The 16124-nt window shown below is 43.8% G+C and overlaps 1 protein-coding gene across 4 annotated transcripts in view; it reads left to right on the plus strand.

The window, feature by feature from the left end:
• Positions 1-16124, plus strand: part of scml2 (Scm polycomb group protein like 2) — a 72350-nt gene that overhangs the window by 9812 nt on the left and 46414 nt on the right. Inside the window, exons 2-3 of one of the 4 annotated variants that reach the window (XM_061975319.1) lie at positions 4929-4974; positions 12548-12621. In XM_061975319.1, the coding sequence (XP_061831303.1) occupies positions 12600-12621 (22 nt within the window). In that variant the 5' untranslated portion in view covers positions 4929-4974; positions 12548-12599. Of the gene's footprint in view, positions 1-4664; positions 4975-7702; positions 7797-12547; positions 12622-16124 lie in introns of those variants that run through there. The other 3 variants (XM_072914824.1, XM_061975320.1, XM_061975318.1) reach the window with 3 other exon arrangements.

A 16124-nucleotide genomic window follows, 5' to 3' on the forward strand; every position in this document is an offset into this window, starting at 1 on the left:
GAGAAGGCAGTTATGAGGGACAATGGGGCAGTCCGTTCAGGATGGTTATGGCCCTGGGGAAGAAGCTGTTCTTTAGCCTGTTTGTTTTGGTTTTAATGCACCTGTAGCGCTTCCCAGAGGGCAGCAGGTGGAACAGGTCGGAGCCAGGGTGGGTGCTGTCCTTGATGATGGCACTGGCTCTGTTGAGGCAGCGGGAGGTGTAGATGTCCGTCAGAGAGGGGAGAGGGCGGCCGATGATCTTCTGAGCCGTCTTGACCACTCTTTGCAGCCTCTCCCTGTCTGCTGCAGTGCAGCTGCCGTACCATACCGTAATACAGTAGGTCAGCAGGCTCTCGATGGACGAGCGGTAGAAGGTCAGCAGCAGGTCAGGCTTCAGGTTGTACTTCCCGAGGACTCTAAGGAAGTGTAGCCGCTGCTGAGCCTTCTTGATGATTGATGTGGTGTTGACTGTCCAGGAGAAGTCATTAGAGATGTGGACTCCAAGGTACCTGAAGGTGTGGACCCTCTCTACACGCTCGCCGTTGATGTAGAGGGGGGCAGGGTCGGTGCTGCTCCTCCTGAAGTCGACGATGATCTCTCTGGTCTTGCTGGTGTTGAGAGCGAGGTTGTTCTGCGAAGACCAGGCCGTCAGCTTCAGGACCTCCTCTCTGTAGGCAGCCTCGTCACCCCTGGAGATGAGCCCGACCACTGTGGTATCGTCGGCGAACTTGACGGTAAGGTTGTCACTGTGGGCCGGACTGCAGTCATGGGTGTAAAGGCAGTAGAGGAGGGGGCTCAGCACACAGCCCTGTGGGGAGCCGATGCTCAGCGTGCGGAAGGATGAGAGGTGCGGGCCAAGTCTCACATTCTGGGGTCGGTCCGTTAGGAAGTCCCTTATCCAGGCGTTTGTGAGAGGGGGGAGGCCAAGAGTGTCCAGTTTATTGCAGAGTCTGTCCGGGATTATTGTATTGAAGGCAGAGCTATAGTCCACAGAGAGCATCCGGACGTAGCTCTGCTGCTGCTCCAGGTGGTTCAGAGCAGAGTGGAGAGCAACAGCGATGGCGTCCTCTGTGGACCTGTTCGCCCGGTATGCGAACTGGTGGGGGTCGAAGTCTGGAGGGATATGGTCCTTGATGTGCTGGAGAACAAGTCGCTCGAAGCACTTCATGATTACCGGAGTGAGGGCCACTGGTCGGTAATCATTCAGGCTGGTGATGGGAGACTTCTTCGGCACCGGGATTATTGTAGATGACTTCAGGCAGGATGGGATGACTGCCTGAGCCAGGGAGAGGTTGAAGATCCTGGTGAGGGGGGGAGCGAGCTGTGTCTTCTGGCGACTCGACCATGCAGCCCATTTTTCTTTCAAGTGCCTCCTTATTGTGCATCTTGAAACAGTAACACCACAATTGTTCAGAGAGTCCTGTATTTCAGCTGAAGTTATTTGTGGATTTTTCTTTGCATATCAAACAATTTTCCTGGCAGTTGTGGCTGAAATCTTTGCTGGTCTACCTGAATCCCTCATTTTCCACTTCTTAATCAGCGTTTGAACACTGCTGATTGGCATTCTCAATTCCTTGGATATCTTTTTATACCTCTTTCCTGTTTTATGCAGTTCAATTACCTTTTCTCGCAGATCCTTTGACAATTCTTTTGCCTTCCCCGTGACTCAGAATCCAGAAACATGTGTGCAGCACTGGATGAAAGATGCAATGTTTTGTCAGAAGCCCAGAAACTGACCTTTTATACACACACATTCATTACAAACAAACAGGTCACAGGTGAGAATTGGAACCTTGATTAGCCATTCAAACCTGTTTGTGTCAACTTTTGTGCATGTTATCAGATCAAAGTCACTGGGGTATGTCAACTCTTGATCAGGGTCATTTGGGTACTTTCTTTTGTCATTTTGATTTAAAAAGAGTAAACACAGTTGTTTGCCAATAAATAGCTTCACACGACCATTAAGCATGAGTGGAAGAAAGTATTTTGTGTTATCATTCATATTCTCTGAAGAATGGCCAAGAAATCATAAATTCTCCCAGGGTATGTCAACTTATGAGTACAACTGTATAATAAATTAAAAAAACATCCTGTAAATGAAAAAAAAATATGACAAAAAAATATATAATGAACAAAAATACATATAAAAAACGAAGAAGAAAAAAATCTACTTCTACTACACAGATTTCACTTAAAGCGGGTATTTTTTGGAGCGTAACCCCAGCGTCAAAGGAAGGAAGACTGTATTGAAGGAAGGAAGACTGTATTGAAGGAGGGAAGACTGTATTGAAGGAGGGAAGACTGTATTGAAGGAAGGAAGACTGTATTGAAGGAAGGAAGACTGTATTGAAGGAGGGAAGACTGTATTGAAGGAAGGAAGACTGTATTGAAGGAAGGAAGGAAGACTGTATTGAAGGAAGGAAGATTGTATTGAAGGAAGGAAGACTGTATTGAAGGAAGGAAGACTGTATTGAAGGAGGGGAAGACTGTATTGAAGGAGGGAAGACTGTATTGAAGGAAGGAAGACTGTATTGAAGGAGGGAAGACTGTATTGAAGGAGGGAAGACTGTATTGAAGGAGGGAAGACTGTATTGAAGGAGGGAAGACTGTATTGAAGGAAGGAAGACTGTATTGAAGGAAGGAAGACTGTATTGAAGGAAGGAAGGAAGACTGTATTGAAGGAAGGAAGACTGTATTGAAGGAAGGAAGATTGTATTGAAGGAAGGAAGACTTTATTGAAGGAAGGAAGACTGTATTGAAGGATGGAAGATTGTATTGAAGGATGGAAGACTGTATTGAAGAAGGGGAAGACTGTATTGAAGGAAGGAAGACTGTATTGAAGGAGGGAAGACTGTATTGAAGGAGGGAAGACTGTATTGAAGGAAGGAAGACTGTATTGAAGGAAGGAAGGAAGACTGTATTGAAGGAGGGAAGACTGTGTTGAAGGAAGGAAGACTGTATTGAAGGAGGGAAGACAGTATTGAAGGAAGGAAGACTGTATTGAAGGAAGGAAGACTGTATTGAAGGAAGGAAGACTGTATTGAAGGAGGGAAGACTGTATTGAAGGAAGGAAGACTGTATTGAAGGAGGGAAGACTGTATTGAAGGAAGGAAGACTGTATTGAAGGAAGGAAGACTGTATTGAAGAAAGGAAGATTGTATTGAAGGAAGGAAGACTGTATTGAAGGAGGGAAGACTGTATTGAAGGAGGGAAGATTGTATTGAAGGAGGGAAGACTGTATTGAAGGAGAGAAGACTGTATTGAAGGAAAGAAGACTATTGAAGGAGGGAAGACTGTATTGAAGGAAGGAAGACTGTATTGAAGGAAGGAAGACTGTATTGAAGGAGGGAAGACTGTATTGAAAGAGGGAAGACTGTATTGAAGGAAGGAAGACTGTATTGAAGGAGGGAAGACTGTATTGAAGGAAGGAAGACTGTATTGAAGGAGGGAAGACAGTATTGAAGGAGGGAAGACTGTATTGAAGGAGGGAAGACTGTATTGAAGGAAGGAAGACTGTATTGAAGGAAGGAAGACTGTATTGAAGGAAGGAAGATTGTATTGAAGGAAGGAAGACTGTATTGAAGGAGGGAAGACTGTATTGAAGGAGGGAAGACTGTATTGAAGGAGGGAAGACTGTATTGAAGGAAGGAAGACTGTATTGAAGGAGGGAAGACTGTATTGAAGGAGGGAAGACTGTATTGAAGGAGGGAAGACTGTATTGAAGGAAGGAAGACTGTATTGAAGGAGGGAAGACTGTATTGAAGGAAGGAAGACTGTATTGAAGGAAGGAAGACTGTATTAAAGGAAGGAAGACTGTGTTGAAGGAGGGAAGACTGTATTGAAGGAGGGAAGACTGTATTGAAGGAGGGAAGACTGTATTGAAGGAAGGAAGACTGAATTGAAGGATGGAAGACTGTATTGAAGGAAGGAAGGAAGACTGTATTGAAGGAAGGAAGACTGTATTGAAGGAAGGAAGACTGTATTGAAGGAAGGAAGACTGTATTGAAGGAGGGAAGACTGTATTGAAGGAAGGAAGACTGTATTGAAGGAGGGAAGACTGTATTGAAGGAAGGAAGACTGTATTGAAGGAGGGAAGACTGTATTGAAGGAAGGAAGACTGTATTGAAGGAAGACTGTATTGAAGGAAGGAAGACAGTATTGAAGGAGGGAAGGCTGTATTGAAGGAGGGAAGACTGTATTGAAGGAAAGAAGACTGTATTGAAGGAAGGAAGATTGTATTGAAGGAAGGAAGACTGTATTGAAGGAAGGAAGACTGTATTGAAGGAGGGAAGACTGTATTGAAGGAAGGAAGACTGTATTGAAGGAAGACTGTATTGAAGGAAGGAAGACAGTATTGAAGGAGGGAAGGCTGTATTGAAGGAGGGAAGACTGTATTGAAGGAAAGAAGACTGTATTGAAGGAAGGAAGATTGTATTGAAGGAAGGAAGACTGTATTGAAGGAAGGAAGACTGTATTGAAGGAGGGAAGACTGTATTGAAGGAGGGAAGACTGTATTGAAGGAAGGAAGACTGTATTGAAGGAAGGAAGACTGTATTGAAGGAGGAAAGACAGTATTGAAGGAAGGAAGGCTGTATTGAAGGAGGGAAGACTTGTTAGTGGCCAGTGCAAAGGAGGTAGTAAAAGCAAAGTGTTGCAGTCAGCACTTTAACATGTAGAAAGTGAAGTGTGTGTCAGTAGCAGAGCAGGAATCTTTTCATGTTGGCACATCCTTAATGGCTCTTTATGGCACCTTGGACTCTTTAGGGCTCTCTGCTGCACACACACAAGGTCTTCACTCTTAGCACATCTCCTTTTTGGATTCTGCCTTCATCTCCTCGGATTATGCTTCCTATTTTTCTCCATCACGTCTTTACTTCCCACTTTTTGCTGGTGACTGCTGCAAGGAGGACTATGATTGATTGATTGATTGATTGATTGACTGTGTGCAGAGCTCTTCTGGATGCCCACCTCACAGCTACACCCTTAAAAACTGCGGTAACAAAGTCAATTCTTACTGTGAAAGAAATGATGGTCTTTGTTCAACCTAACTTAAAGTCCTGGTCAAAAGTGTACGTACATGTCAAGACTTGGTCCGGGGTGTGTGCTTTTCCAGGATGCAACGGAAAGTTGGCACGGGCGAGACGGGAATTAAGGTACATGATTTATTTATTAACTATAAATACAAAAAAAAAAAGATCAAACAAAAGGCGCGCACAGTGGCGGAGAATAAACTATGAACAATTAAACAAAACTTGCAAACTGGCTTGAATAAAGAAAACTTACTTGGCATGGACAAAAAAGGAGCAGCGTGAACATGGACATGAAAAAATGGACAGAGCATAAATGTGGTGTGAGGTCGTCAGGACGAACAACAGAAAATGAATGAACTTAAATACTATGGACATGATTAGTGAAAGCAGGTGCGTGGCTCAAAACGTGAAACAGGTGCGTGACGTGACAGGTGAAAACTAATGGTTGCTATGGTGACAAACAAGAGTGCACAATGAGTCCAAACGTGGAACAGGTGAAACTAATGGGGTAATCATGGAAACAAGACAAGGGAGTGAAAAGACAGAAACTAAAGAGTCCAATAACTAAACAAAAACATGACTTAACACAAAACATGATTACACAGTACACGTGTAAAGAACATCATGTCATGGCTGTCTTGACTTTACAATCATTTCTTATTTGTTTGTGATGTAGTGATTGGAGCACATACTTGTTGCTCACAAAAAACATTCATGAAGTTTGCTTCTTTTATGAATTTATTATGGCTCTACTGAAAATGTGAGGGTCAAAAGTATACGCACAGTAGAGATGCGCGGTTTGCGGGCACAACCGCGGAGTCCGCGGATTATCCGCGGATCGGGCGGATGAAATTTAAAAAAATTAGATTTTATCCGCGGGTCGGGTCGGGTCGGGTCGGGCGGTTGAAAAAAAAAAAAAAAAGATTTTAAATAGATTCAGGCGGGTGGCAGTTAAACCAATTGGTAAATATATATACATAGTTAAATGTTGTTACCCACATACGAAAAACGAGCAGGCACCTGCAGCATATGCCACAACAGAAGAAAAAAAGAAAGAAGAGATGGACACTTTTACGGAGCGGAGAAGGCCCCCGACGCCTCACCGAAGTCCGGGACCGAGGCCCCTTCCCCCGAGAGGGCCCCACCGGGAGCCGTAGCTGAGGCGATCCGCGAGAAGGGCCCGACGCACGTCCAGGGTCACCACCGCGCCCACCGCACCGACACCGCGCCTCGTCCGCCTTCGCCGCGGCCGGCGTCACGCGCAGCAGGTAAGCAGCTTACCTGCCCGCCACCCCCGTGGCCGGGGGCTCGTAACAGGGGTCACTCCGCGCGCTCTGCCCGCGCAGCTTACCTGCCTGCCACCCCTGTTGCCGGGGGCGCGTAACAGGGGTCACTCCGCGCGCAGTGCGCTCACGAAAGGGGTGGGGCTCACCCTGGTTGATATAGACAGCAGGACGGTGGCCATGGAAGTCGGAACCCGCTAAGGAGTGTGTAACAACCCACCTGCCGAATCAACTAGCCCTGAAAATGGATGGCGCTGGAGCGTCGGGCACATACCCGGCCGTCGCCGGCAGCGAGACGCGCTTGGAGGTGCGCTCAGCGCGGCTCCCATATGATTGCGCACTGGTGTGCGTCTGGGTCGTGACAGCGTGGCACGCGAATGTCTGTGCTGCATTGGATCAGTCTCCTTTCTTTAACAGGCAAAAGCTTTATAACCTCACTAATGCCTTGCATCGTCTATATTAGATATATAACAACGGGCGGGTGCGGGCGGACGGCGGGCGGGTGCGGTTCTGATCAAATGCTCGCTCGGGATGGTGTCCTGCTGGCCCCACTATGGACTGGACTCTTACTATTATGTTGGATCCACTATGGACTGGACTCTCACAATATTATGTCAGACCCACTCGACATCCATTGCTTTTGGTCTCCCCTAGAGGGGGGGGGGGGTTACCCACATATGCGGTCCTCTCCAAGGTTTCTCATAGTCATTCACATCGACGTCCCACTGGGGTGAGTTTTTCCTTGCCCGTATGTGGGCTTTGTACCGAGGATGTCGTTGTGGCTTGTGCAGCCCTTTGAGACACTTGTGATTTAGGGCTATATAAATACAGATTGATTGATTGAAATGTTACATCGGGTGGATGGCGGATGGTTGACGAATTTCTGATGCGGTTGCGGATGAAATAATTGCCTATCCGCGCATCTCTAACACACAGCAATGTTAATATTTGCTTACATGTCCCTTGGCAAGTTGACCTGCAATAAGGCGCTTTTGGTAGCCATCCACAAGCTTCTGCTTGACCACTTGACCACTAAATTGCTGCAGTTCAGCTAAATGTGTTGCTTTTCTCACATGGACTTGTTTCTTCAGCATTGTCCACACCTTTAAGTCAGGACTTTGGGAAGGCCATTCTAAAACCTTCATCCCAGGAACACCATGCCTACCGTCAAGCATGGTGGTGGTAGTATTATGCTCTGGGCCTGTTTTGCTGCCAATGGAACTGCTGCTTTAAATGGGACAATGAAAAAGGAGGAAAAAGGAGGATTAGCTCCAAATTGTTCAGGACAAGCTAAAATCATCAGCCCGGAGGTTGGGTCTTGGGCGCAGTTGGGTGTTCCAACAGGACAATGACCCCAAACACACCTCAAAAATGGTAAAGGAATGGCTAAATCAGGCTAGAGTGAAGGTTTTGTCGTCTGCTGCTGCCCTGACTACACGTCCTTCACCTGCCTTTATCCTCCTCTAATCCTCACGAGTTGCGTTCAGGAGCTCCTCACTCGTCTGTAAATATATCTTATTATTATTTATTTATTGTCGTCTTATTTATTACTCTCTATGTCGTCTTATTCTTCTTATTTATTACTCTCTATGTCGTCTTATTTATTACTCTCTATGTCGTCTTATTTATCACTCTCTGTGTCGTCTTATTTATTACTCTCTATGTCGTCTTATTTATTACTCTATGTCGTCTTATTTATTACTCTCTGTGTCGTCTTATTTATTACTCTCTATGTGGTCTTATTTATTACTCTCTATGTCGTCTTATTTATTACTCTCTGTGTCGTCTTATTTATTACTCTCTATGTCGTCTTATTTATTACTCTCTATGTGGTCTTATTTATTACTCTTTATGTTGTCTTATTCTTCTTATTTATTACTCTCTATATCGTCTTATTTATTACTCTCTATGTCGTCTTATTTATTACTCTCTGTGTCGTCTTATTTATTACTCTCTATGTCTTATTTATTACTCTCTATGTCGTCTTATTTATTACTCTCTATGTCGTCTTATTCTTCTTATTTATTACTCTCTATGTCGTCTTATTTATTACTCTCTATGTCGTCTTATTCTTCTTATTTATTACTCTCTATGTCGTCTTATTTATTACTCTCTATGTCGTCTTATTCTTCTTATTTATTACTCTCTATGTCGTCTTATCCTTCTTATTTATTACTCTCTATGTCGTCTTATTTATTACTCTCTATGTCGTCTTATTCTTCTTATGTATTACTCTCTATGTCGTCTTATTTATTACTCTTTATGTTGTCTTATTCTTCTTATTTATTACTCTGTATGTCGTCTAATCCTTCTTATTTATTACTCTCTATGTCGTCTTATTTATTACTCTCTATGTCGTCTTATTTATTACTCTCTATGTTGTCTTATTTATTACTCTTTATGTTGTCTTATTCTTTTTATTTATTACTCTCTATGTCGTCTTATTCTTCTTATTTATTACTCTCTGTGTCGTCTTATTTATGACTCTCTATGTTGTCTTATTTATTACTCTCTATGTCGTCTTATTTATTACTCTCTATGTGGTCTTATTTATTACTCTTTATGTTGTCTTATTCTTCTTATTTATTACTCTCTATATCGTCTTATTTATTACTCTCTATGTCGTCTTATTTATTACTCTCTGTGTCGTCTTATTTATTACTCTCTATGTAGTCTTATTTATTACTCTCTATGTAGTCTTATTTATTACTCTCTATGTCGTCTTATTCTTCTTATTTATTACTCTCTATGTCGTCTTATTTATTACTCTCTATGTCGTCTTATTCTTCTTATTTATTACTCTCTATGTCGTCTTATCCTTCTTATTTATTACTCTCTATGTCGTCTTATTTATTACTCTCTATGTCGTCTTATTCTTCTTATGTATTACTCTCTATGTCGTCTTATTTATTACTCTTTATGTTGTCTTATTCTTCTTATTTATTACTCTCTATGTCGTCTTATCCTTCTTATTTATTACTCTCTATGTCGTCTTATTTATTACTCTCTGTGTCGTCTTATTTATTACTCTCTATGTCGTCTTATTCTTCTTATTTATTACTCTCTATGTCGTCTTATTTATTACTCTCTATGTCGTCTTATTTATTACTCTCTATGTCGTCTTATTTATTACTCTCTGTGGCGTCATTTATTACTCTCTATGTAGTCTTATTTATTACTCTCTATGTCGTCTTATTCTTCTTATTTATTACTCTCTATGTCGTCTTATTTATTACTCTCTATGTAGTCTTATTTATTACTCTCTATGTCGTCTTATTTATTACTCTCTATGTCGTCTTATTCTTCTTATTTATCACTGGCTAAATCAGGCTAGAGTGAAGGTTTTAGAATGGCCTTCCCAAAGTCCTGACTTAAAGGTGTGGACAATGCTGAAGAAACAAGTCCATGTCAGAAAAGCAACACATTTAGCTGAACTGCAGCAATTTAGTGCTTGTGGATGGCTACCAAAAGCGCCTTATTGCAGGTCAACTTGCCAAGGGACATGTAAGCAAATATTAACATTGCTGTATGTATACTTTTCACCCTCACATTTTCAGTAGAGCCATAATAAATTCATCAAAGAAGCAAACTTCATGAATGTTTTTGTGAGCAACAAGTATGTGCTCCAATCACTACATCACACAAAAATAAGAAATGATTGTAAAGTCAAGACAGCCATGACATGATGTTCTTTACACGTGTACGTACACTTTTGACCACCACTGTATATTTTGTCGTGTTTTACCGAAATAGACATGAAGGCAAAAACTGTTCAACTATTGAAGCCAGTTGCTCCTTTATTAAACTGAACGTTCATCATCATCAGTGTTTCCCACACATTCATTTATTTGTGGCGGCCCGCCACGAAAGAATTACGTCCGCCACAAATGGATTTTTCGGCTTTTGACTCGCTCGACCGCTCATAAAAGCAATGGGACTGTCTGTGACTGTACCTTGTAGTTACAACTCCGGTGCAGTAGGTGGCGGTAGCCTACTATGCATTGTAACTCCGCCAAAATCTTCTGGTGGGCCAGAAGAAGAAGAAGAAGAAGAAGAAGAGGGACGGACGGACGGGATCAAAATACGAGGATAATATAGGTTATAGGTAGATAGGTTATAGCTGCATCGCTCGCGGCTCGTCATATATTTAACGTTAATCCGCGATTTCACCGAGCGTTTCACTGACGGTGAAGTGTGAAGTGAATTATATTTATATAGCGCTTTTCTCTAGTGACTCAAAGCGCTTTACATAGTGAAAACCCAATATCTAAGTTACATTTAAACCAGTGTGGGTGGCACTGGGAGCAGGTGGGTAAAGTGTCTTGCCCAAGGACACAACGGCAGGGACTTGGATGGCGGAAGCGGGGATCGAACCTGCAACCCTCAGGTTGATGGCACGGACACTCTACCAACCGAGCTATACCGCCCCTATACCGCCCCTGCCGTGGTGGCCGGGGCAGACGCAAGTAGTAACAGTCACGTGTTAATAGTGATGTGTCCGGCAACACCGATGCATCGGCGCATGCGTCGAGCTCATAGAGCAAAACCCTGTGTCGGTGCGCGTACCGCTTTTAGAAAGTCACGTGACCGATCATGAGCTGTTTTGGTCACGTGACCGATACGTGAACCGTGTCGCACTGACGCCTCCTCTGTGCCCTGTGAGCGGCTCTTTTCTACAGCCGGAGAAATAATAACTAAGAAGAGAAAGCGTCTAAAATCTAATAAGTTGGAAAAACGGGGTTTTTTTGTAATAAAAATGTGTAAAAAAAAAAAAAAAAAATTCCCAGCTCCACAAGCATCCTCATTCACAACACGTTCTCTTAGATTTCCATGTTATGATACATGTTCACATTATTTATTGACTGTATCTAAAACAGATAAAAAAATATATTTTTATTTAAATGAAGTTAGGAAATAATTCTAAATGAAATACAATGACTTGGTTTATATTATTGTATATACTAGGTCATAACATCAGTGTCAGTTGAGTCGGTCCATAGGTTGCCTGTAGGGATTTTTAATGTCCAGCAGATGTCAGTATTTAGTGACACAGTATCGACACAGTATCAATACAGTTTTGCAATGTGTCAAAAACGCTTCATGAAGCCTCATCAACCCATCACTACCTGTTACCATACCGACGAGCTAACGTGTCCAGGTTATAACCCTGTTGTCAATAAACACACGTGGAGACGGTGCTTCAGATACTGCATTAATACTCAAGCTAAATTGTCCACTGTCCACTGCAGCATGTGAATGCAATGAAAAGAATAAAATCTGAGCCAACCAGCTGTTAAAATGTTTTCCAGGTTAATGTTTTGGCCATTAAAGGCCCTTCATTTCAAGATTTCAACTGTGATCGGGCTTTAAACAGGTGGCTGATCTGTTCAGATGAGTGTAACTGCTACTGGTCAAATAATGTGAAATAGCATTTCATTTTACATGTATGCAATGCCATTTAAATGTAATTATAGATAATAATAATAATAATAAATACTTTGTAGTGTTGTAAATAGTCAACGGGAAGGATTTTAGTAAGATATAAGCCATGAGCACTACGCAGCCAGAAAAAAACCTAGGCAGGACAAGTAAAAATATTGGGGCAAGTAGATTTGAGAAGTCGGGCAAGTAGAAAAAAACCTTAACGTTGAACCCTGCATGTGTTGAGCTGCTGCCGCTTAAGGTTAGACGGCACTGTACATAGAGCGCTTCTGCTCGTTAGTAATACATTATAATGTTGGATGTTCACTCCTTCACACAGATGATGTATGCACTAATTAAAGGGGCAGAGCTTTAAGAGACATTTTAGCTTTTATATTTTATAAGATATATTTTTGTAAGAACCACAATTAATAAATATATTTCAGTGAATAACTAATTGTTCAAATCTGTATATAAATATGTACATAAAGTGTTGTAATTATATTCCAACTCCGCGTTCTTCTTGGTCATCGCCGCTGCCGCCGCCACCCCCCGACCACACCACCACAAATAGATGCCTGTCCTGTGGGAAACACTGATCATGCATGTGAAGCTGAAACACAGAATTGAATAGTTTTGCTTCCATCTACAAATTTGTGAATGTGAAGCATCTTACTTGTCTGAGTACATATTAGATACATTGTGACTGAAGTACAACAATAAATGTACTCTCTCTGTACTCAAAAGTGACTTTCAGCAATGGTCAAGGTACTTTAGTTGGACATAAGAACATAAATGTTAGTATTGTTATGTAACTTGTGTTCTTTTTCATAGGTAAGAGCCTGTCTGACCACCTGTGCCACAGCACGACTACATCCTGGTCACTATGGGCCGCACGCCACACAAAGGTCAGCCTTCACCTTCATAACGAATGTTCATAACTATACAGTCAAAAGTGTGTTTGCTTACCACAGTAATCTAGTCAATTAGGGTTGTACCAGCTCTAATTAGTACTGCCATACTAATCAATCAATCAAAAAAGGTACGATACTGCTTTTGGAAAATACCAGTACTTTTTATTCTAACACACACACACACACACAGAGTACTTATAAGCAGAAACAACATAAGACAGAAGAGCAAGAATGGACGTGTTTTGGGTTTAACCCTAACCATAAAGGTGAAGCTATGAACATTGAAGTGCAAGCGGTGCAATAAAACATAGCTAACTAGCAGCTAACATCCCTCCACAGTGTTTTAGCTACGTCCTGGCCTCCATGGCGACAAATAAAGTATGTTTCTTCCAAGTATCATTATCACTGCAGGACGAGGAATAGCTAAACATGCTTCACTACACACCGTAGGAGGATACAATAGCTCACCGCTAACAGCAAGCAAGCGCTCCTCAATGTAAACAAATACATACATTGACTGTAGCGATACCATACCGAGTACACAAGCTGGATTTAGTCGATACTACAACGATTACATCGATATTTTTTTCTACCACAAAATATTTTGTGGTGAAGATTCACAGTTCAATCTTTGAACAGCACACACGTCCATCACTGGGTTTCTATTTGTCACAATAACACTCAACATAACATAATAACACTAACATAAGACTCTGCAGCATCGCGTGGACATCGGGGGCGGTACCTCTGGATTGGCAGACCGGGGTGGTGGTTCCTCTCTTTAAGAAGGGGAACCGGAGGGTGTGTTCTAACTATCGTGGGATCACACTCCTCAGCCTTCCCGGTAAGGTCTATTCAGGTGTACTGGAGAGGAGGCTACGCCGGATAATCGAACCTCGGATTCAGGAGGAACAGTGTGGTTTTCGTTCTGGTCGTGGAACTGTGGACCAGCTCTATACTCTCGGCAGGGTCCTTGAGGGTGCATGGGAGTTTGCCCAACCAGTCTACATGTGTTTTGTGGACTTGGAGAAGGCATTCGACCGTGTCCCTCGGGAAGTCCTGTGGGGAGTGCTCAGAGAGTATGGGGTAACGGACTGTCTGATTGTGGCAGTCCGCTCCCTGTATGATCAGTGCCAGAGCTTGGTCCGCATTGCCGGCAGTAAGTCGGACACGTTTCCAGTGAGGGTTGGACTCCGCCAAGGCTGCCCTTTGTCACCGATTCTGTTCATAACTTTTATGGACAGAATTTCTAGGCGCAGTCAAGGCGTTTAGGGGATCTGGTTTGGTGGCTGCAGGATTAGGTCTCTGCTTTTTGCAGATGATGTGGTCCTGATGGCTTCCTCTGGCCAGGATCTTCAGCTGTCACTGGATCGGTTCGCAGCCGAGTGTGAAGCGACTGGGATGAGAATCAGCACCTCCAAGTCCGAGTCCATGGTTCTCGCCCGGAAAAGGGTGGAGTGCCATCTCCGGGTTGGGGAGGAGATCTTGCCCCAAGTGGAGGAGTTCAAGTACCTCGGAGTCTTGTTCACGAGTGAGGGAAGAGTGGATGGTGAGATCGACAGGCGGATCGGTGCGGCGTCTTCAGTAATGCGGACGCTGTATCGATCCGTTGTGGTGAAGAAGGAGCTGAGCCGGAAGGCAAAGCTCTCAATTTACCGGTCGATCTACGTTCCCATCCTCACCTATGGTCATGAGCTTTGGGTCATGACCGAAAGGACAAGATCACGGGTACAAGCGGCCCAAATGAGTTTCCTCCGCCGGGTGGCGGGGCTCTCCCTTAGAGATAGGGTGAGAAGCTCTGCCATCCGGGGGGAGCTCAAAGTAAAGCCGCTGCTCCTCCACATGGAGAGGAGCCAGATGAGGTGGTTCGGGCATCTGGTCAGGATGCCAACCGAACGCCTCCCTAGGGAGGTGTTTAGGGCACGTCCGACCGGTAGGAGGCCGCGGGGAAGACCCAGGACACGTTGGGAAGACTATGTCTCCCGGCTGGCCTGGGAACGCCTCGGGGTCCCACAGGAAGAGCTAGACGAAGTGGCTGGGGAGAGGGAAGTCTGGGCTTCCCTGCTTAGGCTGCTGCCCCCGCGACCCGACCTCGGATAAGCGGAAGAAGATGGATGGATGGACAATAACACTCAGCCTCAAGTCATATTTATCTACAGTACTTGTAATCATGTCAATCGTACAATCAACTACAATTTGCAATTCCGGCAGGAATCGCGTGTGAAGGTCCTACAGTGTGTGTGAAGGTCCTACAGTATGTGTGAAGGTACATCAGTATGTGTGAAGGTCCTACAGTATGTGTGAAGGTCCTACAGTATGTGTGAAGGTCCTACAGTATGTGTGAAGGTCCTACAGTGTGTGTGAAGGTCCTATAGTATGTGTGAAGGTACATCAGTATGTGTGAAGGTCCTACAGTATGTGTGAAGGTCCTACAGTATGTGTGAAGGTCCTACAGTATGTGTGAAGGTCCTACAGTATGTGTGAAGGTCCTACAGTATGTGTGAAGGTCCTACAGTGTGTGTGAAGGTCCTACAGTATGTGTGAAGGTCCTACAGTATGTGTGAAGGTCCTACAGTGTGTGTGAAGGTCCTACAGTATGTGTGAAGGTCCTACAGTGTGTGTGAAGGTCCTACAGTATGTGTGAAGGTCCTACAGTATGTGTGAAGGTCCTACAGTGTGTGTGAAGGTCCTACAGTATGTGTGAAGGTCCTACAGTGTGTGTGAAGGTCCTACAGTAAGTGTGAAGGTCCTACAGTGTGTGTGAAGGTCCTACAGTATGTGTGAAGGTCCTACAGTATGTGTGAAGGTCCTACAGTGTGTGTGAAGGTCCTACAGTATGTGTGAAGGTCCTACAGTGTGTGTGAAGGTCCTACAGTGTGTGTGAAGGTCCTACAGTATGTGTGAAGGTCCTACAGTAAGTGTGAAGGTCCTACAGTGTGTGTGAAGGTCCTACAGTATGTGTGAAGGTCCTACAGTATGTGTGAAGGTCCTACAGTGTGTGTGAAGGTCCTACAGTGTGTGTGAAGGTCCTACAGTGTGTGTGAAGGTCCTACAGTGTGTGTGAAGGTCCTACAGTAAGTGTGAAGGTCCTACAGTATGTGTGAAGGTCTTACAGTGTGTGTGAAGGTCCTACAGTATGTGTGAAGGTCCTACAGTATGTGTGAAGGTCCTACAGTATGTGTGAAGGTCCTACAGTAAGTGTGAAGGTCCTACAGTAAGTGTGAAGGTCCTACAGTAAGTGTGAAGGTCCTACAGTGTGTGTGAAGGTCCTACAGTATGTGTGAAGGTCCTACAGTATGTGTGAAGGTCCTACAGTGTGTGTGAAGGTCCTACAGTATGTGTGAAGGTACATCAGTAAGTGTGAAGGTCCTACAGTATGTGTGAAGGTACATCAGTAAGTGTGAAGGTCCTACAGTATGTGTGAAGGTCCTACAGTATGTGTGAAGGTCCTACAGTATGTGTGAAGGTCCTACAGTGTGTGTGAAGGTCCTACAGTG

Source organism: Nerophis lumbriciformis, linkage group LG15 (assembly GCF_033978685.3).
Source record: "Nerophis lumbriciformis linkage group LG15, RoL_Nlum_v2.1, whole genome shotgun sequence".
In the NCBI taxonomy this organism is placed as follows: Eukaryota; Metazoa; Chordata; class Actinopteri; order Syngnathiformes; family Syngnathidae; genus Nerophis; species Nerophis lumbriciformis.